The 22072-nt window shown below is 42.9% G+C and overlaps 1 protein-coding gene across 1 annotated transcript; it reads left to right on the top strand.

Moving 5' to 3' along the window:
• The first annotated feature begins 5222 nt into the window (after positions 1 to 5222).
• On the top strand, positions 5223 to 20062 carry LOC143986821 (elongator complex protein 3-like). Its single transcript, XM_077485230.1, has 6 exons — positions 5223 to 5440; positions 10099 to 10258; positions 18363 to 18433; positions 18789 to 18852; positions 19883 to 19951; positions 20012 to 20062. The coding sequence occupies exons 2-6, from the start codon at positions 10172 to 10174 to the stop codon at positions 20060 to 20062; spliced, it is 342 nt and encodes a 113-aa protein (XP_077341356.1). The 5' UTR covers positions 5223 to 5440; positions 10099 to 10171.
• Positions 20063 to 22072: the final 2010 nt, after the last annotated feature.

Here is a 22072-nt window from a genome sequence, read left to right as displayed (position 1 = left end):
TAATACTTACCTGTGTATGATTCCCTTGCTGTGCAGGTATCGCAGTCCACATATGATGTCTGCAGCAAGGTACCGGATGACATCTGTAGAAATTGGAGCTGACTTCTGTATGAGATGTTCTAGGTCTCCTCCGCTCAAATATTCCATCACAAAGACCAGGTATTTCTGTGTGAAAATAAGGGATAAAGACAAGGGTTAAACGATCGTCATCAAGGGTTTGGTGGGGTAACTTATAGAGGCAGACAGTGCAGTGTGGTCAAGCCCCATATAACATTGTTTGCATTTGGTGAGAATGGGGAAGGTTACTTACATTTGTCTGAAAGGCACCAAACATATGGGTGCAAAAGACATTGTGCCTGGTCTCCTCTAGCACCTCACGCTCTACCATGACCTCAAATCCTCCCTCTACAAGCACACGGCTCTTTCTCACCAACTTGACGGCGAGTGGATGGTCATATGCTGAATGAGAAGCTAACAGCACCTGAAGAAAAAAAGAGATACATTATTAATATGGTACAATAATAGTGCAGGTTGGGGATTGGTCTTGATCAGGTAATAGACATATACTGTACATAACAAGGTACATACAGGAATGGCTACATTTTGCAAGAAAATCCACATGGTAGACTACTGCATGGTCAAACTATAGGAAAATCAGTCTAATCACTTACCATTCCAAAACCTCCCTCTCCCAGCTTACAATGAAATGTAAAGCTGGCCAAGGATAAAGGGTCTGACCCTGGGCTGATGGATGGGGCTGGTATGGGGAGAGCCAATGTGCTATTGCAGCTGGTCCTTTCGGCCTGCAAAGATAACTTCTTGAATGGCTTGATGCAGCTGGTCCCTTCGGCCAACGAAGATGGCTTGTTGCCACTGATGGGTGGATCCAGTGGTTTCTTGACGTCATTTTCTCCTAGAAAGAAACAGAAAATTCGCATTTTAGACTTCTGTTAGAGAATTAGATCTGTGTAATGTAAATTGTCTACCTAATTTGTGTTACTATATAAAACATGCTTCTGGTTAGAAATTCTTCATATACATGGGTAACATGGTTGCTTTTGGACTTAGGAACCAGTTCTCAGGTTTTGGATTTTATGTTACGGTTAAAGTATTCTAACATTCGATTTGACCCATAAGCCAATCAAATACAGGAGCCAAAAATGCTGAACCCTCACACTAGTCCTAACAGTGAACCTGACCTTTAGGCAGGGGTTGTGTGGACATGGTGCAGGGGGGTCAGAGGTTGTGTGTGGACATGGTGCAGGGGGTCAGGGGCTGTATGGACATGGTGCAGGGGGTCAGGGGCTGTATGAACATGGTGCAGGGGGTCAGGGGCTGTATGAACATGGTGCAGGGGGTCAGGGGCTGTATGGGCATGGTGCAGGGGGTCAGGGGCTGTATGGGCATGGTGCAGGGGGTCAGGGGCTGTATGGAAATGGTGCAGGGGGTCAGGGGCTGTATGGGCATGGTGCAGGGGGTCAGGGGCTGTATGGAAATGGTGCAGGGGGTCAGGGGCTGTATGGACATGGTGCAGGGGGTCAGGGGCTGTATGGGCATGGTGCACGGGGTCAGGGGCTGTATGGAAATGGTACAGGGGGTCAGGGGCTGTATGGACATGGTACAGGGGGTCAGGGGCTATATAATAAAAATGCCATAAAACTATCCCCTATTTTGTAAACGCTATAACTTTTGCGCAAATCAATCAATAATTGCTTATTGCGATTATTTTTACCAAAAATATGTAGAATACGTATCGGCCTAAACTGAAGGACAAAAATGTTTTTTATATACTTTTGGGGGATATTTATTATAACAAAAAGTAAAAAATAATGATTTTTTTTCAAAATTGTGGCTCTATTTTTGTTTATAGCGCAAAAAATAAAAACCGCAGAGGTGATCAAATACCACCAACAGAAAGCTCTATTTGTGGGAAAAAAGGACATCAATTTTGTTTGGGAGCCACGTCGCATGACCGCGCAATTGTCAGTTAAAGCGACGCAGTACCGAATCGCAAAAAGTGGTCTGGTCTTTGGCCAGCAAAATGGTCCGGGGCTGAAGTGGTTAAAGTAGTTTTTTGTTTTGTTTTTTAAATAAGGACACCTCAATTACATTTTTGGTACAATACATAGATTGGTGAAATGATGTGCAATTGATATAAAGAGATTTTTTTTTTTGGCACTCATGATATTTTAAATAGTAATTATAATGGTGATTGGACGAGGAGGACTAGACCAATAATCATACAGGGATCACTGCCCGGTCAATCATTAACCACTTGCTGACCAGGCTTTTTCTGGTACTTTTTGTTTACAGGTTTAAATCAGTATTTTTTGTTAGAAAATCACTTAATACCCCCAAACAATATATATATGTGTGTGTGTGTGTGTGTGTGTGTGTGTGTGTGTGTGTGTGTATAGCAGTGATCCCAGTATGTGTACATATAGCAGTGATTCCAATATGTGTATATAGCAAGGTTCCCAGTAGGGGTGCAATGGATCGTCACCGATCTGTGATCCGAACGGGTCAACCTGCTTGGATTGGCACATGCCGCGATCCGCGGAGCGCTCCTCGCTCTCTGCCTTAGGAAAGGCCGTGGCTTCGGCCTAGCTCCGAAGCATCGCCCATCTTTCTACACCCACACTGATCGCTCCGATGGAGCGATCACTTGTAAACAAACCGGCGTCATGTCATGCAATACCCCAATACTCTAGCAATACTCTAGCAATACCCCAATACTCTAGCAATACCCCAATACTCTAGCAATACTCTGCGATACCCTGCCAATGCTCTAGCGATACCCTGCCAATGCTCTGCGATACCCTGCCAATACTCAGCAATACCCTGCCTGCCAATACTCTGCGATACCTAGCCATATTCTGCGATACCCAGCCATGCCCAGCCTTACTCAGCCGTGCCCAGCCTTACTCAGCTGTGCCCAGCCATACTCAGCCGTGCCCAGCCATACTCAGCTATGCTCAGCCGCACCCAGCCATACTCAGCCAATATTACAGTGGGGGAGATTGTGAATATTACAGTGGGGACTATGGTGTCCGTTTATGAAGCAATGATCAGTGGAGATCCAGAGGATCGCCGCTGATCACAGCCCATAAACAGTATATAAACCAGAGATAATCGGGGGGAGATGTGTTTAACTTGTTCTCCCGCCGATTATCTCCGCACATGGAGAATCCACATAGACTGACACAGTAACGGTCACTATATGAAGCTGTGATCTCAGCGCTTCACTTGTGATCTGTGTCAGAATTCACACGCCCCGATTCACCAACTCAGAGGTGGAGAACCGGGGTAGTGAAGAGGGAATCGGGGGGATCTGAGGAGGAAAGAGGAAGATAATTAACTTCCTTATGCCTCGTTCAGACCCCCCAACACTGTAACCATGTCCCCCTGTCATATGTATGTGTATACATATATATATATAATGTGTATATGTATATATATATAATGTGTGTGTATATACATGTATATATAATGTCTGTGTGTGTATACATGTATATATTATGTAGGGGGACGCTTTATTTCACTAACATTAATCACACCGCGTGTCAGTGTATTGAGCTGTGATAATTTATCACTGCTTAATATATTGACATCTCTGTGTATCAGTGAATTTCTAGTACTGTAATCTCGTAAAGTCTCACGAGATTGCAGTATTAGGGGCCGTTCTCCAGTGTTAGAAGCGTTTGTAGATCGCTTCACTCCTCCAAGGGTGAAGCGATCTACTCTGCTTCATATAGTGGCACACAGAGGAGAAAGATCTCCTATGTGAATGCCGGAGAATGAAGCAGTGAATAGATTTCACTGCTTCATAAAAGGACACCTATATCAATAATATTATCATTAATTACTATAATAAATAAATATAATAATAAGTAATATTACTATCATTAATATTGTTTGTTATCATTATTATTTTTGTGTATTATTAATTATTAATAATAATAATGATAATAATAATAATAATGATGGCATCATAGATGATGAAGTTCTTCCAGCTCCCTGTCTCTATAATATACACTGTGTGATGTCAGCTCATGGCAGTCGCACTGCCCGTTATTCATGATTGGCTACGGAGGAAGGTTTGTCCCGCCCCGAAAAATGGAGCGCTTTGCTGATAGGCTTTAGGTTTGTTTTTTTAGGATAGACTTAGATTTTTCCCGCCCATAAAGCGGTTGTTTGTTGCCGATTCCGTATTAGAAGTTTGTCCCGACCTGCAGACTGTAGCTAGCATGGATTGGCTATCGAGGAAGATTTGTCCCGCCTCTAAAAGCAGTAGCGCTTCATGATTGGCTATTGGTCAAAGCGTGCCCCGCCTCTCAGGCCGTAGCTGTGTTCGTGGAAGATGAAGCCACCGTGGAAGAAGCATGGTGAGCTCTGTGTGCGCTGTGTTGTAAAAATTCCTGCGACTTATGAAAAAAGCTCACCCCTATATATATATATATATATATATATATATTTATTTATTTATATATATATATGTATATATATATATTTATATATATTTATATATATATATATATATTTATATATATATATATATATATATATATATATATATATATATATATATATATATATATATATATTATATATATTTATTTATTTATTTATATATATATATATATATATATATATATATATATATATATATTTATTTATATATATATATATATATATATTATATTATATTATATTATATTATATTATATTATATTATTACATTATGTGTGTATGCGCGGGGACGAGCACGGGGGCGGGGAAGGTAGAAGTGTCATTTGCATTCGGGATAGAGGAGGCGGAGCCGTAGTGCAGAGGGCTGGATAGGCGGAGTTACGATCTGAGCCGAGAGCCAGGGGACGAGCACGGGGGCGGGGAAGGTAGAATTTATATTTGCATTCGGGATAGAGGAGGAGGAGCCGTTAGGCAGAGGGCTGGATAGGCGGAGCTACGATCTGAGCCGAGAGCCAGGGGACGAGCACGGGGGCGGGTAAGGTAGAATTGACATTTGCATTCGGGATAGAGGAGGAGGAGCCGTTAGGCAGAGGGCTGGATAGGCGGAGTTACGATCTGAGCCGAGAGCCAGGGGACGAGCACGGGGGCGGGGAAGGTAGAATTGACATTTGCATTCGGGATAGAGGAGGAGGAGCCGTTAGGCAGAGGGCTGGATAGGCGGAGTTACGATCTGAGCCGAGAGCCAGGGGGCGGGGAAGGTAGAAGTGCCATTTGCATTCGGGATAGAGGAGGCGGAGCCGTAGTGCAGAGGGCTGGATAGGCGGAGTTACGATCTGAGCCGAGAGCCAGTGGGAGCAGATATCGACGGGGAAGCCATTCTCGGCACAACAGTCCTGCCATCATATACCGTCCGCTCCGTACTACGCATGCACCACTAGAGCCTACTGAGATGCCAGCTGTAAGCACACAGGTGATTGGTCAGTGTGGAGGGGGCGGGCTCTCTCCTCTGTATTGCCTCTTATTCCCTCCCGGGGTCACCCCATAGGACTACAAGTCCCAGCATGCCCGGTTGGTCAGTGTGCGACTACTGAAAAAAATCTCACCCCGTCACTTCAGGTGTTGTGGGGCGGACGTTATATGATGGCAGGACACTATCTGCCAGAACAGCGGTTCCTCTCTCCCCTCTCTGTACTAACCTGTACAGTGGAGGGGAGAGATCCTGAGATGGAAGCAGCCATCCCTCCATACCCTGCAGTACCCAGCAATACCCTGCCAATACCCTGCCAATACTCTGCCATACTCTGCCAATCAACATGAGGCTCCCATAGCAACCGTTGTCTGACATATGAAGGTGTTTCTATAATTAGTGTTTTCTGTCGGGACACATAAATGACATGTTTGGTGACATTCTGTATAAATGATGTCATATTAATGTTGTGTGCAGATAATGTGATTTTATATAATGTTCCATTATTAGATTTCACTCTTACCATCTGTTGAAATGTCCTTCTCTGTTTTCCCAAAACATGGGAAAACGTATTTAAATACGCTCCTTGCTCCGCGTTTAAACGCCCGCCACTTCCCCTTTTTTGGAGGGGTCGTAGTTTTGGGCATTTTAGCGGGCTGGTAATACTTTAAATAAATATCGGTTTTGTCTGCAGGTTTCTCTTTGGTGGTGGTCAGAGAAGCCTTTGCTTCCCTACTCATTTTGCGAAAAATGTTCATTCTCCAATTATAAATAATGTTGTCAAATGATATAAATCACGACACACAATCACTCGCTTCCTCTCTGATCGAAAGACTCTGAGTAACTGACCACCAACTGCTGCACATGCTGTACTTATATGCACCCTGTCAATGACATCATAGTGCATCACCATGGCAACTCAACTGCCGTTTTTTTTTTTTTTTTTTTTTTTACCTGCCACCAACTGTTGCAACCATCCTGATATGGACCCTGGACATCACAGTGCAGATCCAACAGACTTTTTTTTTTTTTTAAACCAGCTTTATTTGAGCTGAGGGTTACATTTGAAAATAACAAATGGCTGAATAATAATGACAATAGCAAACAATATTGATATCAGTAATATTACTTATTATAGTAATTATTAATAATAATAATAATAATAATAACAATAATAATAATATGAAACAATAATGATTATATTAAAAAAGAATATTAATAATTAGTATAATTATTTATAGTTATTGTGATTATCAATGATGAATATTATTCTTGACAATATTAATAAAACATAATAATGATGTTAATAATCACAACGTTAATAAAATACTAATAAAACGTATTATAAATATTTATTATTTTTACTATTAATAATTATGGTACATAATAATGATGATAACAAATATTTATAATAATAATATGTATTATCTTTTTATTATTGTGTTTATTATTAGCATTAATAATAATACATTATAATAGTAACAAACAATATTAATAATAGCACTATTAATTATTATTGAGATTACGAAGATCAATAATATTATCATTAATTACTAAAATAAATAAATATAATAATAAGTAATATTACTATTATTAATATTGTTTGTTATCATCATTATTATTTTTATGTATTATTAATTATTATTATTAATAATTATTATTAATAATGATAATAATAATAATAATAATGACGGCATCATAGATGATGAAGTTCTTCCAGCTCCCTGTCTGTATAATAATATAATAATAGCCGTACCCAGCCAATATTACAGTGGGGGAGATTGTGGATATTACAGTGGGGATTATATGGTGGTGGAATTTTCACAGGTTTTTGCAAATTAAATTATTATTTGCTGATCCGAAAAATGATCCGATCTGTGACTCTGATCCGAGGAACGATCAGATCCATGAGTTTTTTGATCCGTTGCACCCCTACTACTGACCTCCCTATACATATTCTGAACCCAATTAAATCTACTGCCCTCCCTATATATTTACTGACCTATATCTATTGACCTCCCTGAACCCCATTAAATCTACTGACCCCCTGTACATCGTCTGAATCCTCATGTACCTCTCCCAACCCCCCATATACCTTCTTACCTTCCTATACACCTCCTGACCTCCCTATGCACCTACTGGTTCCCCTCTACATTTACTGACCCCCGATAGATTTGTTGGCCTCCCCGTAAATCAAATCTCCCGAACTCCTTTATATCTACTGACCTCTCTATACACTCGCTGACCCCCAGTACATCATCTTGCCCCTTTTTATATCCCTCTCCACTCCCCCCAATATAACGGCTACTGACCTCTCCATACATCTCCTGATCACCCCCCCCCCCCCAACCTGCTGGACCTCCTGTACATCTTCCAACCCCCTATACATCTCCTGACCTCCCTGTATACCTACTGGTTCCCTTCTACATTTACTTGACCCCCAATATATCTATTGACCTTCCTATACATCTTCTGAACCCCATTAAATCTCCTGACACCATGTACATCGTCTGACTCCTCCTGTACCTCTCCCAGCCCCCTATACACCTACTTCCCTTCCTATATATCGCCTGACCTCCCCATACCCCTACTGACCCCCAACTTATCTATTGATCTCCCTATACACCTACTGACCTCTCCTTCATACATCTCCTGGTCACCTGTACCTCTCCCAACCCCCTATACGCCTTCTTTTTTTTCCTATACATCTCCTGACCTCCCCATGCCCCTACTGACCCCCAACATATCAATTGATCTCCCTATACATCTACTGATTCCCCTCTACATTTATTGACTCCTAGTACATCTTCTGACCCCTTCTATCCCCCCCCCATTCACTTACTGATCTGCACAATAACGATTGATCACCCTAACCCTATACACCTACTGACCTCTTCTTCATACATCTTCTGATCGCCCCCCCCCCCCCCCCCGTACCTCTTTCAACCCCCTATACTCCTAATTTTCCTATACATCTCCTGACCTCCCTATGCACCTACTGACCCCCAATATCTCTATTGACCTCCCTATACATCTCCTGAACCCCAGTTCATCTTCTAAAACCTTCTATACCTCTCCCAGCCCCCCCCCCCCCCCCCAGTGGTTCCACTCTACATTTATTGACCTCCCTGTATGCTCGCTGACCTGCTGTACATCTTCTGATGCCTTCCTCTCCCAACCCCCTATACACCTACCTACCTTCTTATACATCTCCTGATCACCACAACACACTACATGTATTGACCTCCCAAATACACCTACTGGTTTCCCTCTGTAATTACTGACCCCCAATATATCTTTTGACCTCCCTATGCACTCACTGACCCCCAGTACATCTTACCTCTTCTATACCCTTCCCAGTTTCCCACTCCATTCACCTACTGATCTCCAATATAGCTATTGATCTCTCTGAACACCTCCTGACCTCTCCATACATCTCCTGATCTCCCCTCTACATTTACTTGACCCCCAATATATCTATTGACCTCCCCTATACATCTCATACATACTTAGGTTGAAAAAAGACACAAGTCCATCCAGTTCAACCATAAAAAAAAAATAACTAAAAAAAAAATAACTAAAAAAAAAATCATACAATCCTATACCCACAGTTATAGTTACATGGTAGGCGACGTTGAAAAAAGACACAAGTCCAACCTACGTGTGTGATTATATGTCAGTATTACATTGCATATCCCTGTATGTTGTGGTCGTTCGCGTGCTTATCTAATAGTTTCTTGAAATTATCATTGCCCCCCCGCTGAGACCACCGCATGTGGAAGGGAATTCCACATCCTTGCAGCTCTTACAGTAAAGAACCCTCTATGTAGTTTAAGGTTAAACCTCTTTTCTTCTAATTTTGAGTGGCCACACGTTTTTTTTCCCTATTGTGGGGTCACCAGTGCGGTATTTGTATATTGAAAGCATATCCCCTCTCAAGCGTCTCTTCTCCAGAGAGAATAAGTTCAGTGCTCGCAACCTTTCTTCATAACTAATATCCTCCAGACCCTTTATTAGCTTTGTTGCCCTTCTTTGTACTCGCTCCATTTCCAGCACATCCTTCCTGAGGACTGGTGCCCAGAACTGGACAGCATACTCCAGGTGGACAGCACTGGACAGCATACTCCAGGTGCAGACGGAGTCTTGTAGAGCGAGAGAATTATTGTTTATCTCTGGAGTTGATCCCCTTTTTAATGCATGCCAATATTCTGTTTTCTTAGCAGCAGCTTGGCATTGCATGCCATTGCTGAGCCTATCATCTACTGGTCCTTTTCCATCCAGCTTGGCATCTCCTGAACCCCGTTTTTTAAATCTACTGACCTCCCTATACGTCTCCGGTACCCCATTAAATCGGCTTACCTCCCTATACATCTCCGGAACCCTATTAAATCTACTGACCTCCCTATATACCCGCTGACCCCCTGTACATCAATGTGACTCCTCCTGTACCTCTCCCAACCCCCTTTACACCTACTTACCTTCCTATACACTTCTTGACCTCCTTATACTCTTAGTGGTTTTCCTCTATGTCTACTGACCCCCACTGTATCTATTGACTTCCCTATACACCTATTGGTTCTCCCTCTACATCTTCTGACCCCTCCCCCCCCCAATACATCTTCTTTATATCTTCCTCCTTCTCATGTATGTGCTTTATGCAGGTGTGCGGAGTCCCTATGCCGTGTGTGTCTCCCGTCGCCCTCACACTGCCGTCACTGCGATCCTGAACACGACATGGAGGCCAACCTGCAGAAGAGGAAGGAGAGCCGCAAGGTGCTGTGGATTAAAGTCATCAGTATGGGCAATGCCGAAGTAGGCAAGGTAGGAACAGGGGTGAGACTCTGAACCCCCATCAATGTATTGGCGCTAAAATGTCAATTTAATCCCCCCCTTTTTTTTTTCTGTGTGTGTGTGTGTGTGTGTGTGTATATATGTATATGTGTGTGTGTGTGTGTGTGTGTATATATATATATATATATATATATATATGCGTGTATATATACACACACTACAGAGAAAAAAATGAGGATTAAATTGACCTTTCATATATATAATCTGCTGTGAGATCCATTAAAAAAATGAAAGTAAAATGTATTTTTTTATGAAAACTGTTTGACAGTTTGATGCACAGTGTTTTAGCAAACTCATTGTCACCCACTTAGGGTTTATAAGTGTAAGTAGAGTGTGACTACGTTGTATTTTGGAAGCAGTCAGTAGGGGGAGCTCTTGGCTCTTTTCTAAACGTTTCCTAGTAAAAAAAAAAAAATACACTAAAGTAAATATTTTGATACCTAAATGTAATTTATTACCGAATTTGTAGGTAGAATGTATAAAAAGCGAGGTTGTGGTGAGTAAATAGATACCCAACATGTCAAACCTTAAGGCGCTGCTCTAGGCTCCTTCAGAAGTAATTAAAAGTCAGCAGCTACAATTACTGTATCTGACTTTTTTAATATCTAGACACTTAACCTGTCCATGAATCCAGCGGTGTCTTCATCCAAGCCAATTTTTCAATTGGATCTCGGGTGCTGCCGTCGCCATCTCAGCTAAAGGACATCCAGGAGTGAAGCCTTGCGCCTTCATAGCTGGTTCCCTACGCATGCGAATGGCAGGGGAAGGTGGAGGGGGGCTGAACTTCTGGCTCTACAGCAAAGTCAGCCGGAAGTGGGAGCGGCACCTGTCAAAACCAAGTACCTGCCCCCCTCAAAGGTGCCAAATGTGTCAACAGGAAGGCAAGCTAGTGGAGCTTCCCCTTTTGGGTAGTGCTCCACTTTAAAACTGCACATGGCCGTGAATCAGTGTTCTCTCAGCGCTGGTGTCGGTGTTCTCTCAGCGCTGGTGTTGGTGTTCTCTCAGCGCTGGTGTCGGTGTTCTCTCAGCGCTGGTGTCAGTGTTCTCTCAGCGCTGGCGTCAGTGTTCTCTCAGCGCTGGCGTCAGTGTTCTCTCAGTGCTGGCGTCAGTGTTCTCTCAGCGCTGGTGTCAGTGTTCTCTCAGTACTGGTGTCAGTGTGCTCAGCGCTGGTGTCAGTGTGCTCAGCGCTGGTGTCAGTGTTCTCTCAGCGCTGGTGTCGGTGTGCTCTATCTCAGCGCTGGTGTCGGTGTGCTCTATCTCAGCGCTGGTGTCGGTGTGCTCTATCTCAGCGCTGGTGTCGGTGTGCTCTATCTCAGCGCTGGTGTCGGTGTGCTCTCTCTCAGCGCTGGTGTCGGTGTGCTCTCTCTCAGCGCTGGTGTCAGTGTGCTCTATCTCAGCCCTGGTGTCAGTGTGCTCATCTCAGTGCTGGTGTCAGTGTGCTCTCTCTCAGCGCTGGTGTCAATGTACTCTCTCTCAGCGCTGGTGTCAGTGTGCTCTATCTCAGTCCTGGTGTCAGTGTGCTCATCTCAGTCCTGGTGTCAGTGCGCTCTCAGCGCTGCTGTCAGTGCGCTCTCAGTACTGGTGTGATTGAGCACATTGATACCAGTACTCTTAATATATGCAATTCATTTTTATTGCTTGAATTATTTTTTTTCCCCATTATAGACGTGAGTAGGGCCTCATGTCTAGGTTATGCCTAAGGCCTCACAAAGCCTAGAGCCGTCTCTGCCGGCAGCACTCATGCAGCCCCAGACCATGACACTCCCACCACCATGCTTGACTGTAGGCAAGACACACTTGTCTTTGTACTCCTCACCTGGTTGCCGCCACACACACTTGTCACCATCTGAACCAAATAAATCATCAGACCACAGTACATGGTTCCAGTAATCCATGTCCTTAGTCTGCTTGTCTTCAGAAAACAGTTTGCGGGCTTTCTTGTGCATCATCTTTAGAAGAGGCTTCCTTCTGGGACGATGGAGACCAATTTGATGTAGTGTGCGGCGTATGGTCTGAGCACAGACAGGCTGACCCTCCACCCTTTTAACCTCTGCAGCAATGCTGGCAGCACTCATACGTCTATTTCCCAAAGACAACCTCTGGATATGACGCTGAGCGCGTGCACTCAGCTTCTTTGGTCGACCATGGGGAGGCCTGTTCTGAGTGGAACCTGTCCTGTTAAACCGTTGTATGGTCTTGGCCACAGTGCTGCAGCTCAGCTTCGGGGTCTTGGCAATCTTCTTATAGCCTAGGCCATCTTTATGTAGAGCAACAATTCTTTATTTCAGATCCTCAGAGAGTTCTTTGCCATGAGGTGCCATGATGAACTTCCAGTGACCAGTATGAGAGAGTGAGAGCGATAACACCAAATTTAACACACCTGCTCCCCATTCACACCTGAGACCTTGTAACACTGAGTCACATGACACTGGGGAGGGAAAATGGCTAATTGGGCCCAGTTTGGACATTTTCACTGAGGGGTGTACTCACTTTTGTTGCCAGTGGTTTAGACATTAATGGCTGTGTGTTGAGTTATTTTGAGGGAACAGCAAATTTACACTGTTATACAAGCTGTACACTCACTACTTTATATTGTAGCAAAGTGTCATTTCTTCAGTGTTGTCACATGAAGAGATAGAAGAAAATATTTACAAAAATGTGAGGGGTGTGCTCACTTTTGTGAGATACTCTATCTTAAAATGTAGCACAAGGGATTGGCTCCTTGTGCTGCTTCTCCCTCCTTTAGTCTGAGCTCTGTTGTACAGGCCAATACCAGGTCAAATTCAGGATTGTACACTGCTTGCATTGAACTACATACATTTTAATGATGTAATAATTTTGTGTTTTTTTTTTTATACCTACCTGAAGTAATAATGGTAATTTCTTATTGGATGTTGACGTTTGGACAATTATTAATATAATAATAATAATAAAAAATAACATTGGAGCACATACAATCTAGTGCAGCTCTGCATAGTAACCAATCAGCTTCTGGGTTTTATTGTCAAAGCTTAATTGAACAAACTGAAGTTAGAAGCTGATTGGTGGTTATGCACAGCTGCACCAGAATCTGTGTACACCAGTTTTAGTAAATCTCCCCAAATGTTTTCTGTCTGCTAAAGACGCACGCTTTATTAATCCAGATTGCTCACACCCTCTTGTTGAATGAGCCATTGTTGCTAAGCTGGGTCTTTCTGACGCCACCCACTGGTAAGTACTGGGTTTGCAGGTCAGGGAGGAAAACCTTGCACGTGTACCTGCATGGAAACCTTTAGCCATCAGTTCACGCGTTTCGGTAGATAATGCTCTCCTTCATCAGGATTAGATGTACAAGGATTCCCAGTCTTGACTTTCAGTTTGTATGTAGCATTGGTAATTCTAATTGACTAAGGCCCCAGGCTGCAAGTGGCCCTTGAGGCAATCATCTGCTTTTCCCTATTGATCTTATCTCTAGCAGTCTCCTGTAACATTTAGGTCTCCTAAAGCACATCCCCAGTCATTATTATTCAGTTTTTGCACACAGGTGGAGGCATAGGACCTCTATTCGGTCTGTGCATGCACCAGTGGGCCGCTCTGCCGGGTCCTGGAGGCCGGGCCATCAAAAATGGCAGTTCCTGTATGGTGCCAGCAGTAAGGGGACTGAAGTTCCCTTTTTAAAAGCACCTGATATATTCTATTTAATGGATACGGGGGGGTGGGGGGAGTATTTGACTCCCTACTGATTTTGTACGTTTGCCCACTGACAAATGATCAGACTATAATTTTAATAGTAGGGTTATTTTAACAGCGAGAGACCGAAATCTCAAAAATATCCAGAAAAGCACATTTCAAAAAAGTTGTACGTTGATTTGCATTTTAGTGAAATAAGTATTTGATCTCCTATCAATCAGCAAGCTTTCTGGCTCTCAGGTGTTGTCTATACAGGTAACGAGCTGAGATTAGAAGCACTCTCTTAAAGGGAGTGCTCCTAATCTCAGCTTGTTACCTGTATAAAAGACACGTGTCCACTGAAGCAATCAATCAGATTCCAATCTCTCTACCATGGTCTAGACCAGAGAGCTGTCCAAGGATGTCGGGGACAAGATTGTAGACCTACACAAGGCTGGAATGGGACCATTGTCAAGCAGCTTGGTGAAGGTGACAACAGTTGATGTGATTATTTGCAAATGGAAGAAACAAAATAACTGTCAATCTCCATCGATATGGCGCTCCATAAAAGATCTCACCTCGTGGGGTTTCAGTGATCATAAGAACGGTGAGGAATCGGCCGAGAACTACACGGGAAAATCTTGTTGATGATCTCAAGGCAGCTGGGACCACAGTCACCAAGAAAACAATTGGTAACACACTATGCCATGAAGGTAATGCCCCATACACACGATCAGAAATTCCGTCAGAAAAAACGTGTTTTCCAACGGAATTCCGCTCAAGCTTGGCTTGCATACACACTGTCACACAAAAGTTCTCTGAACTTTCGTCCGTCAAGAACGCGGTGACGTACAACACTACAACGAGCCGAGAAAATAAAGTTCAATGCTTCTGCGCATGCGTCGAATTGTTTCCGAGCATGCGTAGGAATTTTGCGTGTCAGAATTGGTACAGATGATCGGAATTTCCAATCGGAACTTTTTCCAACCGAAAAATAGAGAACTTGCTCTCAGTCTTTTGCTGGCTGGAATTCTGCCAGCAAAAGTCAGATGGAGCGGGACACACAGTCGGAATTTCTGACCAAAAGCTCACATCCAACTTTTGTTGGCAGAATTTCTGATCGTATGTATGGGGCATTAGATTTGGGGTTTCCCCTTGAAGAACAAGGTTAGGACTCTGGTATTAAAATAGGGACCTCCTCCAAAGGTCAGCAGGCGGGTCCCCAGAGGTCAATGATCAAGAGGCGTAGCTGACCCACCCCCACCCTTCACTACACCGTGAAGTACTGAAATCCTGCAGCGCTCACAAGATCCCCCTGCTCAATAAAGCACATGTACAGGCCCCTCTGAGGTTTGCTAATGAACATCTGAATGATTCAGAGGAGAACTGGGTGAAAGTGTTTGTGGTCAAATTATACCAAAATCAAGCTCTTTGGCATCAACTTAACTCGCCGTGCTTGGAGAAGTAGGAATGCTGCCCATGACCCCAAGAACACCATCCCCACCGTTGAACATGGAGGTGGAAACATTGCGCTTTGGGGGTGTTCTTCTGCTAAGGGGACAGGAAAACTTCACCGCATCAACTGGATGATGGACAGGGCCATGTACGGTCAAATCTTGGGTGAAAACCTCCTTGCCTCAGCCAGGGCACTGAAAATGGGTCAGGATGGGTATTGCAGCATGACAATTACCCAAAACACATGGCCAAGGCAACAAAGGAGTGGCCCAAGAAGAAACACATTAAGATCCTGGAGTGGCCTAGCCAGTCTCCAGACTTTAATCCCATAGGAAATATGTGGAGGGAGCTGAAGGTTTGACTTCCAAAACATCAGCCCTGAAACCTTAATGACTTGGAGAGGATCTGCAAAGAGGAGCAGAACAAAATCCCTCCTGAGATGTGTGCAAACCTGGTGGCCAACCACAAGAAACGTCTGACCTCTGTGATTGCCAACACGGGCTTTGCCACCAAGTACTAAGTCATGTTTTGCGAAAAGGGGTCAAATACTTCACTTTTTCACTATTCCACTTATTAAAATGCAAATCAATTTATAACTTTTTTTGAAATGCATTATTCTGGATATTTTTGTTATTCTATCTCCTTGTTAAAATAAACCTACCATTAAAATTTATAGACAGATTATTTCTTTGTTAGTGGGCAAACGCACGAAATCAGCAGGGGATCAAATACTTTTTGTCCCTCACTGTGTGTATGTGTGTGTGTGTATATATATATATATATATATATATATATATATATATATATATATATATATATATATATACACACACACACAGCTGTGCTCATAAGTTTACATACCCTGGCAGAATTTATGATTTCTTGGCCATTTTTCAGAGAATATGAATGATAACACAAAAACTTTTCTTTCACTCATGGTCAGTGTTTGGCTGAAGTCAATTATTATCAATCAACTGTGTTTACTCTTTTTATATTATAATGTCAACAGAAACTACCCAAATTACCCTGATCAAAAGTTTACATACCCCAGTTCTTAATACCGTGTATTGTCCCCTTTAACATCAATGACAGCTTGAAGTCTTTTGTGGTATTTGTGGATGAGGCTCTTTATCTTCTCAGATGGTAAATCTGGCCATTCCTCTTGGGCTGTCTTGTATGAACGGCACGTTTTGAGATCTCCCCAGAGTGACTCAATGATATTGAGGTCAGGTGACTGAGATGGCCACTCCAGAACCTTCACTTTATTCTGCTGTAGCCAATGACAGGTGGACTTGGCCTTGTGTTTTGGATTATTGTCATGTTGGAATGTCCAAGTACGTCCCATGCACAGCTTCCTGGCTGATGAATGCAAATGTTCCTCCAGTATTTTTTTAATAACATACTGCATTCATCTTGCCCTCAATTTTGACCAAATTTCCTGTGCCTTTTGTACACCTCCCTAAAACTTCAGCGATCCACCACCGTGTTTCACTATAGGAATGGTGGACCTTTCATCATAGGCCTTGTTGACTCCTCTCTAAATGTAGTGTTTATGATTGTAGCCAAAAAGCTCAATTTTAGTCTCATCACTCCAAATGACTTTATGCCGGAAGGTTTGAGGCTTCTCTCTGTGCTGTTTGGCATATTGTAAGCAGCATTTGCGTAGTAATGTCTGGTGACGACCATGCAGCCCATCTTTCTTCATGTGCCTCCTTATTGTGCATCTTAAAACAGCTACACCACATGTTTTCAGAAAGTCCTGTATTTCATCTGTTATTTGTGGGGTTTTTTTGCATCCTGGACATTTTTTATTTATTTATTTTTTTCCATACAGTTGTGGCTGAAATTTTAGTTGGTCTACCTGACCGTGGTTTGGTTTCAACAGAACCCATCATTTTCCACTTCTTGATTAGAGTTTGAACGTGTTGATTGGCATTCTCTATTCCTTAGATATTTTTTTTTATCCCTTTCCTGTTTTATACAGTTCAACTACTTTTTCGCGCAGATCCTTTTGACAATTCTTTTGTTTTTCCTATGGCTCAGAATCCAGAAATGTCAGTGCAGCACTGGATGAAAGATGCAAGCGTCTGTTAGGAGTCTAGAAACGCATTGACCGTGTGTGTGTGTGTGTGTGTGTGTGTGTGTGTGTGTGTGTGTGTGTGTGTGTGTGTGTGTGTGTATATATATATATATATAATATGTAAAAAAACACACACAAATTACAAGCAAACAGATCACAGGTGAGGATGGTTACCTTTTTAATAGCCATTCAAACCCCCTTGTGTGCATGCTATCAGACCAAAATCACCAGGGTATGTAAACTTTTGATCAGGGTCATTTGACTAGTTTCTGTTGTCATTATGATTTAAAAAGTGTAAACAGTTATGAGCACAACTGTGTGTGTATGGGTGTAATGTGATTATATATATATATATATATATATATATATATATATATATATATATATATATATATATAATATAAATCTCTATCTAACATATATATATATATATAATGTATTTATGTGTGTATATGTATGTATATATATATATATATATATATATATAATTAAAAAATATATTTTAATTTGTTCCTATATTGAGAAACCACTTATTTTTCAGGCTTGTAAGCTTGGTGCAAGGGCAGTGTCTATGGGCGTAGGCCTTACACCCAGAACTGCATCTCCCAAGAGCCCTTTCCTTACAAAGCTTGTGTGAGCAGACTGCCAAGGAAATCCATGTATGCATGTAGGGAGGGGTGGGGATAGGTGGACTTTTTATAGTCCTGCTGACGTTACCGGATGGGATTTTCAGTGTAGAAAAGTCCCTGTGTGGTGTTTGTTTCTTTTTTTCTCATTATTTTGCTAAATATTCTGTTCAGAATCTGTTCTGGCAAAAAAATGGTAAATCCATCGGTGATTGGGTGCCATCTTTATTTCGTCTTGTGTGTTTTTTTTGTTTTTTTCTTATAGATTGCGGTAGTTGCCGTCATGTGCAAACCCCATCGCTGTCCTCACATCAACTTCACTGGGAATATCTGTGTGTAAGTATACACTGTACCACCAATCCGCTCTTTTATCTTTTACCCTGGAGGGGGGGGGGGGGGGTGGGCATCAGCAGTGCTGCAGTGATTGGTGGACATGGTGAAAAGTGGGTGTGATGTTAGAGAAGGCCATACCCCTTATTTTTTTTTTATTTTTTTTATGGGTGTTATTAGGCAGACTTTGCATGCAGACTGCCCCCAAGGTAATACCCAGATGGCATGATGAGCCGCTATGATTGGAAGAACTGAAATCAATGAATGATGGGGGCAGGCCAGAGACAGTCATGCTGATAGGAGGAGAGATTAGCTCATCGGTTGATGATGATGATCAGATGATATTTGTTATGTTCCCTAGGTATTGTCCCGGTGGTCCAGATTCAGATTTTGAATATTCAACCCAGTCTTATACAGGATATGAGGTGAGGACATGTTCTGTGAAGAGCCAATATGAAAACAGAATTGAGTAGTTGTTGTTATATGCAGTCTTGAAACTATCCTTTTGCATCCCTCAGTAAGAGACTACCTTTTAACTCTTTTTTTTGCTGCCACCAACGTATTTAGGTTAGAGTCTGGCTGTCACGGCAGTCACACGTTTGGCCGACTCCTGGTCATTAGTAGAGACCGGGATATCGGTAGTTCCAATTTTTTTTATGTTAAACTATACTAATGCAAAGGTCTAGGGAAAACCCCAGATTTCTGTAAAAAAAAAAAAAAAAATAAAAAAAATATGCAGTTAATATTGGGGTGCACAAACGCAATAAATGAGCCAATTGATTGCTAAAATATAAAAGCAGAGGTTTCGCTGAGTAAATAGATACCCAACATGTCAAACCTTAAAATTGCGTGCACCTGTGAAATGGTGACAAACTTTAGTACCCTATATTTTCCATAGGCAACACTTTTAAAGCCCCATCAGTTGTGGAGGAGCTCTGGTGCTAAAATGATTGCGCTCACTCCGGTATGTGCGGCGATGTGTATCGCAATCAATGTTTTCATGCGTGTAGGTGCCCCTGATGCATGCATTTACATTTGTACCTGGGGAGGGGGGATTTTATGTGTTTAGATCAGATTATCTGCTGAGTTTTTCCTTCAGATTTACCAAAACCATGTAGTAGAAGGGCCTGCCTGATTGCATACACATTGAAACTCCTAAGGTTTGACCTCATATTATATGGTTTTGGTAAATCTGAAGGAAAAACTCAGCAGATAATCTGATAGTGTGTACGGGGCTTTAGGTGTCCTACTTTGGCCTTTTCTGCCTTGGGTGCTGAAGGATCCAATCACAGCACTGTGTATTCCTTTTGGCTAGTGAGGCTGATGCAGGAAAATCCCGGAGGAGACTTCTAAGTTCCAGTGAAAGACGGCATGAAAACTCCAAATTATCGACTCTATTATTTGTTGTTGCTAATCTAGTCAACTGATTTTTTTTTTTTATATATATATATATAGCCGACATCAATGCAAGCGATCCGCGCTCGCTACGACCCCTTCCTTCAGACGCGGCATCGAGTGGAACAGGTACTGTATGATGTTGTGACTTTTTGTTTATTTATTTTATTTTTTATTTTTACCCTAAAGAGCATGTGGCTGTGTCTTCCAAAATTACTGGTGTCTTATCAAATATTCTGAATGTTTTGGCATGCTGGAAGATGTAGTATCAAGACTTATAATGCATTGCGTAGCTGTAATGTTGGGGGCTGGTCCGGGATTGGGCCCTGTTTTTTTTTTTTGTTTTTTTTTTAAACAAAGTACTACCGTCATCAAGCACCCGCCTGGGGAGATTTTCTACATGGATTTGAATGAACAGCGTGTTCTGGTATAATTAGGAGCAATACGTATTGTTTCCAGGACCATATGGAGCCACTGACAGCTTCTCATGCAGCCTGGGGCTTGCCTTTTAAAGAATAGCTCTAGTTTTGTAATGGAATTGCCACATTGACTTATTAAACCAGTAAACACCATGTCACTTGTTTATCCATAACCATTGGTTAGAGTTTACCTCCTGTGCTCTGAATCGCTGGAGTCAGGGACTTGTTGCTTGGGACCACCATCGATCTATCCGGGTGCTGTCTGGTTCTCTCTCCCCCCCCCCCCCCCCACAAGCTGCCGTGAGCATGGGACCCAATTTGGATCAATGTCATGAGTGTCAGTACAATAACAACCAATGAGGCCCTAGGATCAGGGTGCACAACGGCAACTGGGGCCTTTGACAGGATTGGGTGACTCTAATGTGAACAGAGGACGTCCATTGTGATTGGGGGGAGACCTCTGGCATGATGGCGGGGGTTTTGATGTATAGGAGGACTTTGATGTGATAGGGGGACTTGTGTGGGGGGCCTCTGATGGGAAGACTTGTGGGGGGCCTCTGATGTGATAGGGGGACTTGTGTGGGGGGCCTCTGATGGGAAGACTTGTGGGGGGCCTCTGATGTGATAGGGGGACTTGTGTGGGTGGCCTCTGATGTGATGAGGGTCTTGTATGGTAGGACTTGTGTGAGGGGCCTCTAATGTACTGGGGCAACTCTGATGTAAGGGCAGTGCTTCTTATTTGAAGGATGATCTCTGATGTGATGGGAGACCTATGATATGGGGGGGGGGGCTCTGATGTAAAGGGGGGCTTCAGATGTAAAGGAGGGCTATGATGTGTTGGGGGGAGCTGGAGACCTCTTATGTGAAAGGGAATCCACTGATGTGATGTGGGGAATTCTGTTGTGATGAGTGGGGAGCTTTGATCCAATAGGGGGCTCTAATGTGATGGGGCCAATTGTTTTGGGGGCCTCTGTGATGGGGGAGGCTTGTGTGGGGGGCCTTTGATGTGATGGGGGTCTTGCACGGAAGGACTTTTGTGGGGGGGTATTTGTGTGTGTGGGGGGCCCTCTAATGTACTGGGGAAACTCTGATGCGAGGGGAGTGCCTCTGATTTGAAGGGGGGTCTCTGATGTGATGGGAGACCTTTTGATATTGGGGAGGGGGGCTCTGATGTGAAGGGGGGAGGGGGCTTCTGATGTTAAGTTAATTTCATCAAGGTGGTTGTGTGCATCGCCCCAGGCTCAGGTTTCCCCTTGATGAGCAACATTTAATTTTTTTACATTTTAGACTGGTGGGGAACGACATGATTTTGCCTACTTTTAAAGGGGAGCCACAGCTGAAAAAAGGTGGAGGAATGCTGATCTATACTTGGACAAAAAACACATTGGGGTTTCAAACCCGCCATCTGTACACAGGACAGCAGACACTATGGGTCTGTGTTGGGCTTTGGGGGTGGGAACAGGCACGTGATCCAGCCCATGAGTAGCCTAGCTGTGCTCTGCCGCCTCCCCTGAGGAGTAATGGCCATAAGTAAACCACTGTTATGGGGAGCAGCCATTGGATAAAGAGATTTTCTCAACAAAAAAGTTGCCGTTTAATAGAAAAGACGATTTGGGGTATTTTGTAAATGGTTCTCTGGACTGGCGTTTTATTTTTTACTGGTCATGGGGGACCTTGAAGAGTTTCTGTAGGTCCACATAGACCGATAAGGCTCACTTCATTATATACAGTGCATCCGGAAAGTATTTACAGTGCTTGACTTTTTCAGCATTTTGTTATGTTACAGCCTTATTCCAAAATGGATTCAATTTATTATTTTTCAAAACTCTAC

This window comes from Lithobates pipiens, unplaced genomic scaffold (assembly GCF_037356315.1).
Source record: "Lithobates pipiens isolate NorthernLeopardFrog02 unplaced genomic scaffold, aLitPip1_a1.2 Scaffold_18, whole genome shotgun sequence".
In the NCBI taxonomy this organism is placed as follows: Eukaryota; Metazoa; Chordata; class Amphibia; order Anura; family Ranidae; genus Lithobates; species Lithobates pipiens.
This window is presented reverse-complemented; position numbering and strand designations above follow the sequence as displayed.

What these genes read in the sequence shown, in the direction of transcription:
- LOC143986821 (XM_077485230.1), top strand. Translation starts at nt 10,172, where the DNA reads ATGGAGGCCAACCTGCAGAAGAGGAAGGAGAGCCGCAAGGTGCTGTGG. An exon ending in TTCACTGGGAATATCTGTGT is followed by an intron (nt 18,434 to 18,788) that starts GTAAGTATACAC and finishes TATGTTCCCTAG; the next exon opens with GTATTGTCCCGGTGGTCCAG. An exon ending in CGCGGCATCGAGTGGAACAG is followed by an intron (nt 19,952 to 20,011) that starts GTACTGTATGAT and finishes TTTACCCTAAAG; the next exon opens with AGCATGTGGCTGTGTCTTCC.